Source organism: Sinohyriopsis cumingii, chromosome 18 (assembly GCF_028554795.1).
Source record: "Sinohyriopsis cumingii isolate HCF-2022 chromosome 18, ASM2855479v2, whole genome shotgun sequence".
Taxonomy (NCBI): domain Eukaryota; kingdom Metazoa; phylum Mollusca; class Bivalvia; order Unionida; family Unionidae; genus Sinohyriopsis; species Sinohyriopsis cumingii.
The window spans coordinates 2,047,537-2,061,731 of record NC_142978.1 but is presented as its reverse complement, the minus strand read 5'-3'; the positions used below and the strand labels follow the sequence as shown (position 1 = coordinate 2,061,731).

At 33.9% G+C, this 14,195-nt stretch overlaps 1 protein-coding gene across 2 annotated transcripts in view; it reads left to right on the top strand.

The window, feature by feature from the left end:
* LOC149775961 (coiled-coil domain-containing protein 93-like) overlaps positions 1–14,195 on the top strand; it is a 79,124-nt gene that overhangs the window by 4,752 nt on the left and 60,177 nt on the right. For both annotated transcript variants that reach the window (XM_089940864.1, XM_089940863.1), the window contains exons 2-4: positions 2,047–2,160; positions 5,248–5,342; positions 10,748–10,859. In XM_089940864.1, coding sequence (XP_089796990.1) covers positions 2,047–2,160; positions 5,248–5,342; positions 10,748–10,859 — 321 coding nt within the window. The remainder of the gene's footprint in view (positions 1–2,046; positions 2,161–5,247; positions 5,343–10,747; positions 10,860–14,195) is intronic.

Below are 14,195 nucleotides of genomic sequence, written 5' to 3'. Positions count from 1 at the left end.
GAACCACCGACCCACGAGAAGCTACTGGCAAGCTTTCTCACATACCCATGCCACTAGCAAGCTTTCTTACATAACCATTTGGTCAAGCCAAGACTCAAATCTACACATATGTAGATGAGTGATCTGTGGAGGTGAGTGATTTATGCCAGTTACAACTGCCTAGCTCCTTAGGTATTAGAAATCAATGTAATATCTTCTTTAATGTTGCATAAACTTTCATGGAGAAATTGCCACAATCTTTAGATAATTTACAACAAGATCAACATTTTTAACAAATATTTTGCAGGATAAGAAAGGCTCATATTAACACATTGCAACCAGTAAGTGAGGATTTGGCTTACAAAGAATTTGAGTAACCCTAATCCTTGTAAAAGTTAAAGCCTTGACAATATCCCAGAAGGATTTATAAAAGATTGTGCTGGTATTTTGATGAATTCAGTCACTTGTATTGTTAACATGTCTTTATCAAGGGGATTTCACCAGATGAAATAAACTTAACTACAGTTTGACCTCTTTACAGAAATGAGTCTGATGCAAACAATTACAGGTGTGTTGGTACCATGCATACTTCTGTATAATTTAAAACATGACACTACATGCAGTTGATTTCACACCAGTGTGTGGATCTAAGCAAACTACAGTTATCTCTAATGTTATGGATTAGTAACTAATCTCAAACTACATACACTGGTTTTTTGAGGGTTAATTCCAGCTACCCTAATTGTGAATCTTTTTGACATTTATGAAAACTAAAAAAAAAGTTGTTTGTTCTAGTGGCAGTTGATTAGCTATTTATACATAATTTTAATTACAATAACATAATGTTGGTTCTTCCAATTCTGTCAAAAGCGGAAGTCATTTTTCCCTAAAATTTTGGGTCCCCAGATGGCCAGGTGGTCCAAGATGCACGCTATATAATATCATCCCTGTCTCAAGTCTCAGACTCTACCAACATGGGTATGTGAGAAAGCTCGCCAGTAGCTTCCTTTGGATTGTGGTTCTTCACAGTGTTTTCCCAGGTTCTTTCTCAACCAAATATATTGGTTGCTACGTGTAACCTATAGTGTTTAAAAATGGCATTATACCAATTCCAGCCAACCAACCAACTAACCCTAATATTCAAATCTAGCCTTTTAGAGCAAAAAACAATAGATGTGTACATATCGACCATATTTTGAAAGTCATTGTGGGTAATTGTTTATGACTGGTATTAGATTTTGATAATTTAAAAATTTGTATTTGTTATGGGGGGCAAAGACTTGCACCATTGTAACACTTTTTAATTCTAACAAATTGCTAATATGGCATTAAAAGTACTCAGTTGCGAAAACAAGTAAGTTTTTATGCAATGAACATCTTTATGTTTATACATGGCTGCTATGTAAAGATCATGATCACAGTATATTTTTCCCAGTTTGGGTAATGGGCAATCACATAAAAAGCCTCTGCAGCTTTGTTTCGGTACAGGGCAATTGCATAAAAAGCCTCTGCAGCTTTGTTTCGGTACAGGACAATCACATGAATAGCCTATGCAGCTTTATTTGGGTACAGGGCAATCACATAAAAAGACTCTATATCTTTGTTTGGGTACAGGGCACTCACAAAAATAGCCTCTGCAGCTTTGTTTGGGTACAGGGCAGTCACATAAAAAGACTCTGCAGCTTTGTCATCAGCAAAAGAAAAATTTCACACATTTCCAAAATGCAACATTTTTTGTGGATATATTAAGCCAAATAAAAGACGTCATATTCAAACAATTCAAAACGAGAACTTTAAACTGTCTGAAAATATATTCTTCCAAATACAGATGGTTCTGTGTTGTTTGTTATGATTAATTAGTAGAACAAACATCATAGACCTTAATCTGCAGGCACATTATGATCTTTGTTATCTGCAATTGGACTTATAAGCAAAGTATATATGGTACACAAGAAAGCTGTAACTGTTCATAACTAATTATATCCTATTAATATTGTTTAAGTGCTGAAGAGCTTGAAGGTGGAAACCATTATATGAGATATACATAACAAGGTTTGTGTTTTTCAGTTTGATGTTCGTGAAGATGAGGAGCAGAATGTCAAGCTTTCCCAAACTATTGAGCTGCTGCTCGCTGCTGGATATTTCCGAGCCCGCATCAAAGGTCTCTCACCATTTGACAAGGTAAGATACCATAAATGTTTTACTCTGCTCAAGCAGATCCAGGATTTAACTATACAGATTTCATTTTAACAAAGGTTTGTTTGCTTTGTTCAAAATGCTTAGTATTTCAGATGAACATTTAAGAGATACATGACTTTAAGCCAGCAGCCATTGAAACAAAAGTAAAATCCTTTCACAAAATTACTGGGCTCTTCTAATCATTGCTGGTTTGGCCCTCTCTCTCCCCCCCCCCCCACTTGATGACAGTTTTGAAGACTGATTTTGCAGGTGAAGGTGGATGTTAAGCCCATGCACATATTTTTTAAAGTAATGTACATACTTTAGTATGGATATGTGCTTTTTATCAGTAGTACATCATATGTCGATACAGATATTTTAAAAAATTCAGTATTTACGTTTGTCAAACATATATCAGCATAGTATGTTAGGATGATGATCAAGGTAAGGAAAAATAGGAAGAATGAAAAGACACAATCAGAATGTGGTAAACAGATAAACATGTGTTAATCACTTCATTACAAATCACAAGCAAAGTAGACTTTACTACTCTTTCACACACATAACTGCTTATTTTCAAGTAAAAATACCAGAAGGTCTGTGTACAATACCCGTTTTCTTTACAGTGATATGACAGTTTTCATTTTTTTTAAATCGAGTGAGCGATCAAACTCAATCATCCTGCATGCCTGCATAACCTGGATGTTTGCCGGTCCCTCCAATTTTGACATTGGTGACTGATTAGAGTAGACATATTCATATTCTTCCCCTCTCTCTCTCTCTCTCCAGGCTCTTTCGAGTCAACTGTAACTTAGTTGTCTGCTTTTTACCCTCTCTTGTGCATATATGGAACTGCTTTCCTTTGAAAATAAATCAATAGGCAACCTAAATTGTCAGATATTTACTTCTCGGATCAAACATTATCCCTACTCTCATTATGTCAAATATCATCATATCTTAATTCAACAGAAACTTAGGCTAATATGGGTCAGTTTGCAGCCTTTCAGCTGATACACATAATCCTAGTACAAGAAGATCAATGTATCTCCTTGACAGGCTTTTCAGCCATCTTAACTGAACCATAACATAAAGTAGATATTATAAACTTGTATGTGATTAATTTTTGGCCAGCAGGTGTCCGATTTTTTGGTTAGAAGAATTCACATCTTGATTATACAAATGAATCAATGAAATTCACTTTTTGTCTTAATTAAATTATTTGCTAACAAACAATCCATTGTTCTGAACATACTATGACCTAGTAATACTCAATTAGCATACATGATTCATATCATTTGAGATGAATAAATTCACTCAGTTCTCTTAGACTTGTATCAAATTAAAGTAATAAATGAAATTCTTACAATAAATGAGTAATGTAACATTCAAAACAAATGAATGCAAACAATTATCTTCTTAATTCATATAATGGGAAAATTGATGTACAGGTAAACCACCAATTTTCCGGCACCCTTGGTTCCAAAGCCTTGTCGGATTAGCAGTTTTCCCGGACCAGCTGAGGTCACACATTGCCAGTATAATGCAGTTTGATCTGCATTATGCACCTGCTCAGGACTGAGGGCTCATCAACTACAAGGTTATGAAATTTGTCCACATACTTGGCAGCTCCTTCATGGTCTGCAGACCGTTTTTCTCCACACACTTTATGCATGGAAATTCCATGATGCTGCTTGAACTTTTGAAGCCATCCTTCACTATAGTCACACCCATGTTCTGCTTTAATTTCTTTATGAAACAATTGAGCCTGGTCCATTTCCATCCTGCCAGACAAGTCCACGTCTCACTGACGTGGTTGAAGCCATTCCATCACCTCTCAGTCATACTCAGTACTCTAATCATCTTTCATAGTTTTATAATGTTCATTCACTTCTTGGAATCACTGTCTGAATAGAATTTCAATATTTTGTCCCACTGCTTCTTTATATTGTAATCAATTGATGAACCAATACCATATGTGTCACAACTTTAGCACGGAAACACCTGTCCAGTAGTGCTTATGCTTGACACCACCACTGACACTTGAATTTTTCTTAGAAGCCTTCACTAGGGTTAAATGGAAGTAAAATAAACAAAGAATCACACAAAATAGAAGTACTACCACCAACAACTGCAGTGTAAACAATCCAAGTGAATGCGTGCCCAGTGAATTAATTTGGCGGTGTAGAGAATTTCAAGTGCCCTCTCGTGATTTTGTCCGGACTAAAAGAAGTGCCGTACTATCCGTTGCCGGAAAATTGGTTTTGTACCTGTATGAATTTAAAGCAAATACATTCAAACAAATAATCACGAACTCATATCAAAGAACAAATTGCATGAGACAAATACCTGGCACTTTAGATATTTTGTTGTGTCAAAGCAGAATTGTCTCTGTACCTAGGTTCCATGTCCCCAAAACTTCCAGACACCTGTCCCTTTGACATTTTATTTAACAAGAAAAGATACTCACTATTTTTCCTCAGAGTTAAGACTTTTCCCTTTCTGCAGAAAAATTTGGACTGGCTAATTTTGTGATGGAGAACACTGAAGGCATTGTATTTTTTCTGGAAAGCATACGTCCGTTATTTAGCTTAGTCAATGAGGATTTACTTTATCTAACTTCCAAAGATTAACACACGCCTTTCCAGGTTTGAGTAACTCCTCATATTTCCACACTTTCTTAATATACCGATTTCTGGAAAGCCTCATATCATGACACTCATTTCAATGAATACAAAGATATATGAGCATCATTTCAACTCTTGTCATTTTCCGATACTTAGTTACCAATTTCATCTTGCCTTTTTCATTTTTTATTACTTTTATCAAACTGACTCTAATTAAAAATCTGTCATGCCCCAAACATAGATATGAAACCACCACAGTCTATCGATTTAACATGGTACCAGATCCCATTTGTCAATTTACTTTTTTACATCACATTGACTGAAGCAGTGTGCTGTGAGAACATTACAGAATTTTGCATTGTGACAATATGTTATATTCCTTTAACATGAACAAAATATTTCTGTTACAGGTTGTTGGATCAGTGACTATATTTCCTTAAATCGGAATATTCTGTTTCTGATACAGGTTGTTGGAGGGATGACTTGGTGTATAACAACATGTAACTTCGATATAGATGTAGACCTACTGTTTCAGGAGAACTCTACCATAGGTCAAAAAATGTAAGTCTTCAAAAATGTAACTTATATAAGTGTGCTTTATAGTAAAAAGTAAATATTTTCATGTCATTTGGCCTTATTAATTACGATTTTAGCAATTAAGTGAAAAGATTGTCAGGCAGTTCACTTTTCCAGGGATATTTAAGATTGAGACTATGTTTTAAAACATAATGAATGTGTGAAAAAAAATACAGAAATGGTTGATCTGTTTGTTTGTGCTGCATGATTCTGTGTTGTGCAACCAGCCCATGTAAATGAGTAATAATTGATGACTGGTGCTTGACAACGCTGTTTGATTCCCACATTGTCACAGTGTACTGTCTTCCATCATGAGACCATATAATTCCATAATAAGTGCAGAACAACGTTCTATTAAGATATTATCCTTGCACTTTATTGTTGAGCCCGCATTGACATAATGCTTGCTTTGGTTAATGGACACTGTCCACTTGACGATTTATATGTCCATCCATGACATAATGATTGCTTTGGTTAATGGACACTGTCCACCTGACGATTTATATGTCCATCCATAACATAGCTAGATCTCAGTGTTAAAGATTTTAACTTAGCTGAATAAAAGACAAGCTCAACAAAAGAGATTTTCATACAGTCAAATGTTATTATGACTTAACTGTAACAGCTGTTGATAAGCATGTTTAATTTAAGTATACTGTTGATAAACATGTTTAATTTGAGTATATTATAGATAAGCATGATTAATTTGAGTATACTGTTGATAAGCATGTTTAATTTAAGTATACTGTTGATAAGCATGTTTAATTTGAGTATACTTTTGATAAGCATGTTTAATTTGAGTATACTGTTGATAAGCATGTTTAATTTGAGTATACTGTCGATAAGCATGTTTAATTTGAGTATACTGTCGATAAGCATGTTTAATTTAAGTATACTGTTGATAAGCATGTTTAATTTGAGTATACTTTTGATAAGCATGTTTAATTTGAGTATACTGTTGATAAGCATGTTTAATTTGAGTATACTGTCGATAAGCATGTTTAATTTGAGTATACTTTTGATAAGCATGTTTAATTTGAGTATACTGTTGATAAGCATGTTTAATTTGAGTATACTTTTGATAAGCATGTTTAATTTGAGCATACTGTTGATAAGCATGTTTAATTTGAGTATACTGTCGATAAGCATGTTTAATTTGAGTATACTGTTGATAAGCATGTTTAATTTGAGTATACTGTTGATAAGCATGTTTAATTTGAGTATACTGTTGATAAGCATGTTTAATTTGAGTATACTGTCGATAAGCATGTTTAATTTGAGTATACTGTCGATAAGCATGTTTAATTTAAGTATACTGTTGATAAGCATGTTTAATTTGAGTATACTGTTGATAAGCATGTTTAATTTAAGTATACTGTTGATAAGCATGTTTAATTTGAGTATACTGTGGATAAGCATGTTTAATTTGAGTATACTGTCGATAAGCATGTTTAATTTAAGTATACTGTTGATAAGCATGTTTAATTTGAGTATACTGTTGATAAGCATGTTTAATTTAAGTATACTGTTGATAAGCATGTTTAATTTGAGTATACTGTTGATAAGCATGTTTAATTTAAGTATACTGTTGATAAGCATGTGTAATTTGAGTATACTGTTGATAAGCATGTTTAATTTGAGTATACTGTTCCCATATATGACATATGTAATTAAGTAATTACTGACCTCTGGAAAAATATAGAATGCTCCCATCATTCACCAGTAAGCATTTCTTTAAAATTGCCTTTTTCTCATTGAAAATTCTCATTATTGTAATTGATAAAGGACTTTTAAGTATGTGCAGAAATTTGAATGGACATTGGACAAGATGTTGAAATTAACGAAATGTGAACTGTGTTAAGTTTCATTGTTGGCCAGCTGGAAACTGATTAAACACTTGACTTATCTAGTGGCATGCATTCACTAAGGATAGTATTTTAATAGCTGGGTCCATAGTGGACCTTGAAAACACCTTGAAAATTCAAAATATTGTCTGGGTACCTTGAAAAGCTTTGATTTTCATGAAACCAGAAGGAATTAATAAATAGTTTTCATTTTACAGAATTAAATAAAAACAAAAAGGGGTATTAAAAAAACAACAACAGAAAAATTTTAAAGTTTGTACCAGAACGGAAAATTTTCCACAACTGGCCACTGTTCAGTCCTACATTTTGAACTTCTGGTTGTACGAAGCCCAGATGTAGCAGTGGTTTAAATTTGAACCTTTTGCTTTGACATGGCTGGCTGCTGATTCCAGCTTCGGTGGCTAGATGAAGAAAAATATAAAGTTTGGATTATGAGATCTTTCAAAGAGAGCTTTTCAAAATGCAAATTATGCCAGAAGGATACTGATTTGCATGCAATGGGAGAGAGTGCTCCATGGTCACATGCAGCTGGAAAAAAAACAAGCTCTTGTAATGGTGCCTTAAACAGGCAAAACAAGAAGCCTTCAGCATGAAATCATTTTTGACGAAAGAGGTATGTCTGTGAACAGAGAGTTTCAAGTTTTAACATAGAAACTGTATATAGTCTTAAGTTAGGATTGAGTGGAAATAGGACAGACAATAATTGCAATGAACATAATAAATCTAAAAATATAGAATACAGCTAAACTGATAGAAATATTAATATATATTAACTGAAACAGTTTAAAATATCCATACACTGTTTTTAAATAAGGATTAATATAAAAAACAAATATCTTTACTTGTTTTGTTTATGAGGATGAGTGAAAAAGAAAGTAAGTTACTGAAAAAGACATTGAGACAAGGACAGCTGCTGCTGATGACTGCATTGAAAGCAAAGATCCATAGGGAAATTTCCTTTATCATGACATCAAAATAATTTGAATAAAAGTGAGAAGGGCAAAATCTCTAAACTTGGAGCTCTTGAAAAACAGCCTGATGACAAGCTACAAGAACTGAAAAATTCACTCTAAAATATTTTGGACTTTGTAAATAGTGTAGTGTAGACAGAGAAAAATGAACTTTGTTCAGAGACTACATTATTCTAATGCCCAGATGTGAAATGTTTAATATTAATGGGAAAGATATCAATGATCATACTATTTACTTCATGTTTTATTTTTGTTTTATTTTAAATTAATTTTGTTTTTATAAAAAATAAGTTTGCAAGAAATGTTCTTAGTAAGTATTAAGTTGTGTTTACATACAGTTCATTTATGTATCCTTTAAAATTAATGTAATAATGCACCTTGAAAAACACGATTTTGAACCTTGAATTGTTGGTGTGCAAGGCATGTGTTCACTAAGGATGGCATTAGGCACTGTTGGTGTAAAAGGCATGCATTCACCAAGGATGGCATCAGGCACTGTTGGTGGTGAAGGCAATTTGCTACTGCAGAATAGCTTGTGGGAATTTTCAGCATGAGGGAAAAGCGCTCACTGTTGAATTTTCTGATTTTTAATCATTTCTTTTAACCATTACTTGCCAGTAGAAACCCATTTTGTTGATTAAGTAAGTGTAAATACTTGTTAGGTACATGACATACAAGGTCATTTGATGCCATACCTTGGTTATTCAAGTCTTCTTTACAAGTCTTAGTTGGCAGGCTCTTCTGTGAATGAAACATTTTTTGCATGCATTGCTCATGGCAAGCTATCACCTTTCTCAGTTCACTTTTGCCACTTAGTGACATTCATTGGCAGTCTGGATAGTGGAATTATTAGCCTAGCACTAGTCCAATACATCCCTTCCATTAGAATACATTCATTCCATCAAAAATATGCACACACAGAGAATTAAGATATTCAGTAATTTTGTCACGGGTCATATTGGTCTGAATTCAATGGAAGAACATAGCACAGACACGTAATGAATGATGAAGCACATTTACTTTTAAGTATGTCCCAAGTTGGTAAAAGTTAGTTTGCATTTTAAGCCGCCATTGGTAGCATTCGTACGCATAAACGTATTCCCCACAAAAATGAAACTTTCACGGCAATGCCAACGTGTTCCAGTCACATTGGAAAATGCAAAAATCCAACAGATTCCATTACTTTTATTTACATTTGGTGCAGACTTCCTTTGAAGAAAAGTTCGTTGTTTTTTATTGAAGACTGTAGTCTGCTTTCTTTGAAGAAGGGTGCATGTGTTATTGAAGTCACTGCTAAAGGGCAGCTTCAGAAAATCAAACAAATGCCTATTTCTTATTGTGTTGGCAACATTAAAAAATTGTATTGCAAGATTGATACTGATTTTTTTCATGTGCTGAGTATGTTTTCACAAAAAAACTATTTAAAAAGGAATTGGCTGTCGTTTGGTCTATTCTAGTTACTGTTCCTCCCTGACTATTGAACAAACCAATAAGTAAGATTTTTTTCTTTTTTATACATTTGTGGTAGCAGCATGATGGATGATAGAGATGCAGGTGTTCTGGTCAGATGACAGGGATTATTACAGAAAATGTGAGTGCTCTGAAGGATTTAATTCAGAGTGAAAAGAAGAGGAATTTTACATACCATCCACATACAAATACCAGTCTATGAAAATATATTAATTACTTGAGAGCGGCTGAAATTCTGATGAAAGATTATAAGATGATGCCTCATCTGGTTGGTCTCTGTTACCTGAAATGTCAACAGCAAAAAAGCGGATATCTCACAATATATAGTACGCGTGCATAAGCGGATTATGATATAACATTGCACTGTTTAGATGGTTTGTTAGTATGGACAAAGAATTGTTTATATTACAATAGATAAATTTCAGTGCATTTTATATCAAGTTTGTGGCTTCCTTTCATGGGGCCTTTGAATTTCTCCACCCCAAAACAATGATTGTATATAAAAGTTTAAACAGCCAACAATGTCGCCAATACAAACAAATTGGCAGATGGTATATTTTATCGCCAATAAGGGGAAAAAAGTTTGCGACATTGATGAAGCCCTATGCGATCTCAGAATAAACTGTTTCCACATTATTTTTTGTACTTTTAAGAAGAAAAAACTTTTTTGTGTACAAGACAAATACATATAAAATTTAAGGAGCCACACCACAATCATCGTTTATTATTCATACGCGATCTCTTCCCCAAAATAATAATAATTTTTTTTGGTGGTACTTTTAAGAGATTTGTTTCGTGCATGGGAAAAATACTTGTATATGAACTTTCAGGAGCCACACCACAACTGTGTTTTATCCGAATTTGTGTTATAACAGCATGCTATAGCGGGGTCACAATCTAGTTCCATTTCAATAAATGAAGAAATAAAATAATTAGCACCTTGTTTTAAGAACTGAGAGTCTTGGACAAGAAGATATTGACTCTTAGGCACAAGGATTCTCCTTACTATCAGTTTTGTATAAATGAATTTGCTGTTGTGTGAAGTGAATGAAATGTTATTACACCTTGTTCTCTGTCTTTTCAGAGCTTTAACTGAAAAGATTGTAGCTGTGCTGCCCAAAATGAAGTGTCCTCATAGGATTGAGCCCCATCAGATTCAGGGACTGGACTTTATACACATCTACCCAGTTGTACAGGTATTGCTGATTGCTGAATTTTATCGGCATTTTTTGGCTACAGTGTATTCTGATCAATGGTTCAGCTGACAGCTCAATTCTTTAAATTCTCCATCTTACTTTCCCTTCCATCTGACACTATAATTTTATGATTTGTGGTCAAATTGAACAAATAATTTATTTCCAAAAAATTCAAAGTAAAAAATAACTTACAGTATTATAAATTAAATCCTAAATAGTCCTAAAAGTTATGTTGCAAGTCTGAAAGTTTCTAGTATTTCCAATGAGTTTCGGTTATGTTACAAATAAAGTCCAGTCTATTGTGTTGATGTACCAATAACCTTGATATATCACTATGATATAATTCAAAATGTCTTTAAATGTATTCACAGCAATTCCAAAATTAATCCTGAAATTTATGAGCACTTTGTAATTTCAATGAACGATTAAAATAGATAAATCCTCTTAAATGAACACAATGAAATGACTCATGTAAGGCTGATGTTTATTTATGTCAGGAATAACTAATTTTTAGGTAAACATCCCTTACATGAAAAATTAAGATGCAGTTTCAAAACTAGAGAGTCAAATAATCATTTCCAGAATTTTCTATATGGCAACAAGGTCGGGCCCTTTAGCAGAGAATAAGTCAGAAATTAGGTCACTTGGTTTTCCAAGGGGGAAACCCATGATCCAAACTTAAATCATATCAAATTCATCAGCAAGATTTCTACTACAGCTTGCAAGGTCAATAGGTCACAATAACATGTTTATGTAAATAAAATGGCCTCATCCCAGAGTGCAAACCCACAATGTACAAAATGGATAAAATTATCTATTTAGTATGTTATCTACTGAATGACCATAATGATCTACAATCATGAATAAAAGTTGAAACACGTAATATAGATATACATGACAATAATTTTAGAGCTATTCAAGATGAAGAGATTAGACTTAGTGTAACTATTTGACATGATCAGAAGGTTTTATAACTATATTTTAAAGGTCAGGTCACAAACCAGTATTATTTGGTTTTTTTTTTCAACTTTCTATCATTAAAACTGTTCAAGGTGTGGGGATGAATATGGTACACTTGTGTTTCTCAATTTGATGGCATCTAAAGTATCACATATACTGCAGTCATGATTTTATCAGCAAGGGCATTGATCAGCTTTTCATACCCCTTTTTTTGCACTTTTCCTTTCACTTTACATGTCTACCTTGTATCTTTACAGCTGTCTTACAAGTCAGTCAGATTTCTTTTTTTTGTGAACTTTTTGGACCCCATCATAATTGGTGGGTGACAAATATTCATGAACTTTGCTTGTTGTATGAAGTGTGTTCATGTGTAATTTTCATTACATAAGTATGTAATTGTGGGTCAGGAGGAACATTACATTGTATATTGTACTAATTTTGTAATCTGGCATTAAAGACATTATTATTATTATTATTATTGTTGTTATTGTCATAGTGATTTGTACCTTTTGATTTTCACAGTTCTTTATTTTTTATATTTCCTTACATTTTCAGTTGTTTAATTAGTTCATTCAGCCATCAAGAAACCATGGTGGCTTACTGGTTAGAATGCTAGACTGATGACCAAAAGGGTGCAGGTTCAGATCCTACCATTAGATATGCCAGGGTTGAACATCATTTTATGTCATGGGCAAAACAATTTACTTTTACTTTAATAGCCTTGGCACTACATGTGTTGCTGTGCTGTAAAACACCAAATCAAACAAACTAGTGAGCCATCATTCACATTTTAATATGTGGAACAAAACTCTACAACCATTAAAGATACCATTATGAAGCAAGGTACATATATTAGACTAATTGCTGCATTTTTCTGTTCACAGTCCATCATTTTCAGTATTTAAATATTTTTCTTAATTTATTCTCCATCCATCATTGACACCTCAGACTAATGGTCCAGATGCACCAGTTGCTATGAAATTTGGTACATATCAGACTAAGGTCTAAAGGTGCCAGTTGCTATGAAATCTGGTATACATTAGACTAATGGTCCAGATGCACCAGTTGCTGTGAAATTTGGTATACATTAGACTAATGGTCTAAAGGTGCCAGTTGCTATGAAATTTGGTATACATTAGACTAATGGTCTAAAGGTGCCAGTTGCTATGAAATTTGGTACATATCAGACTAATGGTCTAAAGGTGCCAGTTGCTATGAAATTTGGTACATATCAGACTAATGGTCTAAAGGTGCCAGTTGCTATGAAATTTGGTATACATTAGACTAATGGTCTAAAGGTGCCAGTTGCTATGAAATTTGGTATACATTAGACTAATGGTTTAAAGGTGCCAGTTGCTATGAAATTTGGTATACATTAGACTAATGGTCTGAACCTGCCAGTTGTTATGAAATTTGTATACATTAGACTAATGGTCTGAACCTGCCAGTTGCTATGAAATTTGGTATACATTAGACTAATGGTCTAAAGGTGCCAGTTGCTATGAAATTTGGTATACATTACACTAATGGTCTAGAGGTGCCAGGTGCTATGAAATTTGGTATACATTAGACTAATGGTCTTGAGGTGCCAGTTGCTATGAAATTTGGTACACATCAGACTAATGGTCTAGAAATGCCAGTTGCTATGATATTTGGTACTCTTTAGAGTAATAGTCTAAAGGTGCCAGTTGATATGATATTTGGTACACTTTAGACTAATAGTTTAAAGGTGCCAGTTGATATGAAGCTTGGTGCATATATCAGACTAATGGTCTAGAGCTGCCAGTTGCTATGAAAGTTGGTACACATCAGACTAATGGTCTAGAAATGCCAGTTGCTATGATATTTGGTACACATCAGACTAATGGTCTAGAAATGCCAGTTGCTATGATATTTGGTACACATTAGACTAATGGTCTAGAAATGCCAGTTGCTATATTTGGTACACATTAGACTAATAGTCCAAAGGTGCCAGTTGATATGAAACTTGGTACACATTAGACTAATGGTCTAAAGGTATTAATTGCTATGAAATTTGGTATACATTAGACTAATGGTCTAAAGGTGCCAGTTGCTATGAAATTTGGTACATTAGACTAATGGTCTAAAGGTGCCAGTTGATGTGATATTTGGTACACTTTAGACCAATAGTTTAAAGGTGCCAGTTGATATGAAGCTTGGTGCATATATCAGACTAATGGTCTAGAGCTGCCAGTTGCTATGAAAGTTGGTACACATCAGACTAATGGTCTAGAGCTGCCAGTTGCTATGATATTTGGTACACATCAGACTAATGGTCTAAAGGTGCCAGTTGCTATGAAATTTGGTACATTAGACTAATGGTCTAAAGGTGCCAGTTGCTATGAAATTTGGTAC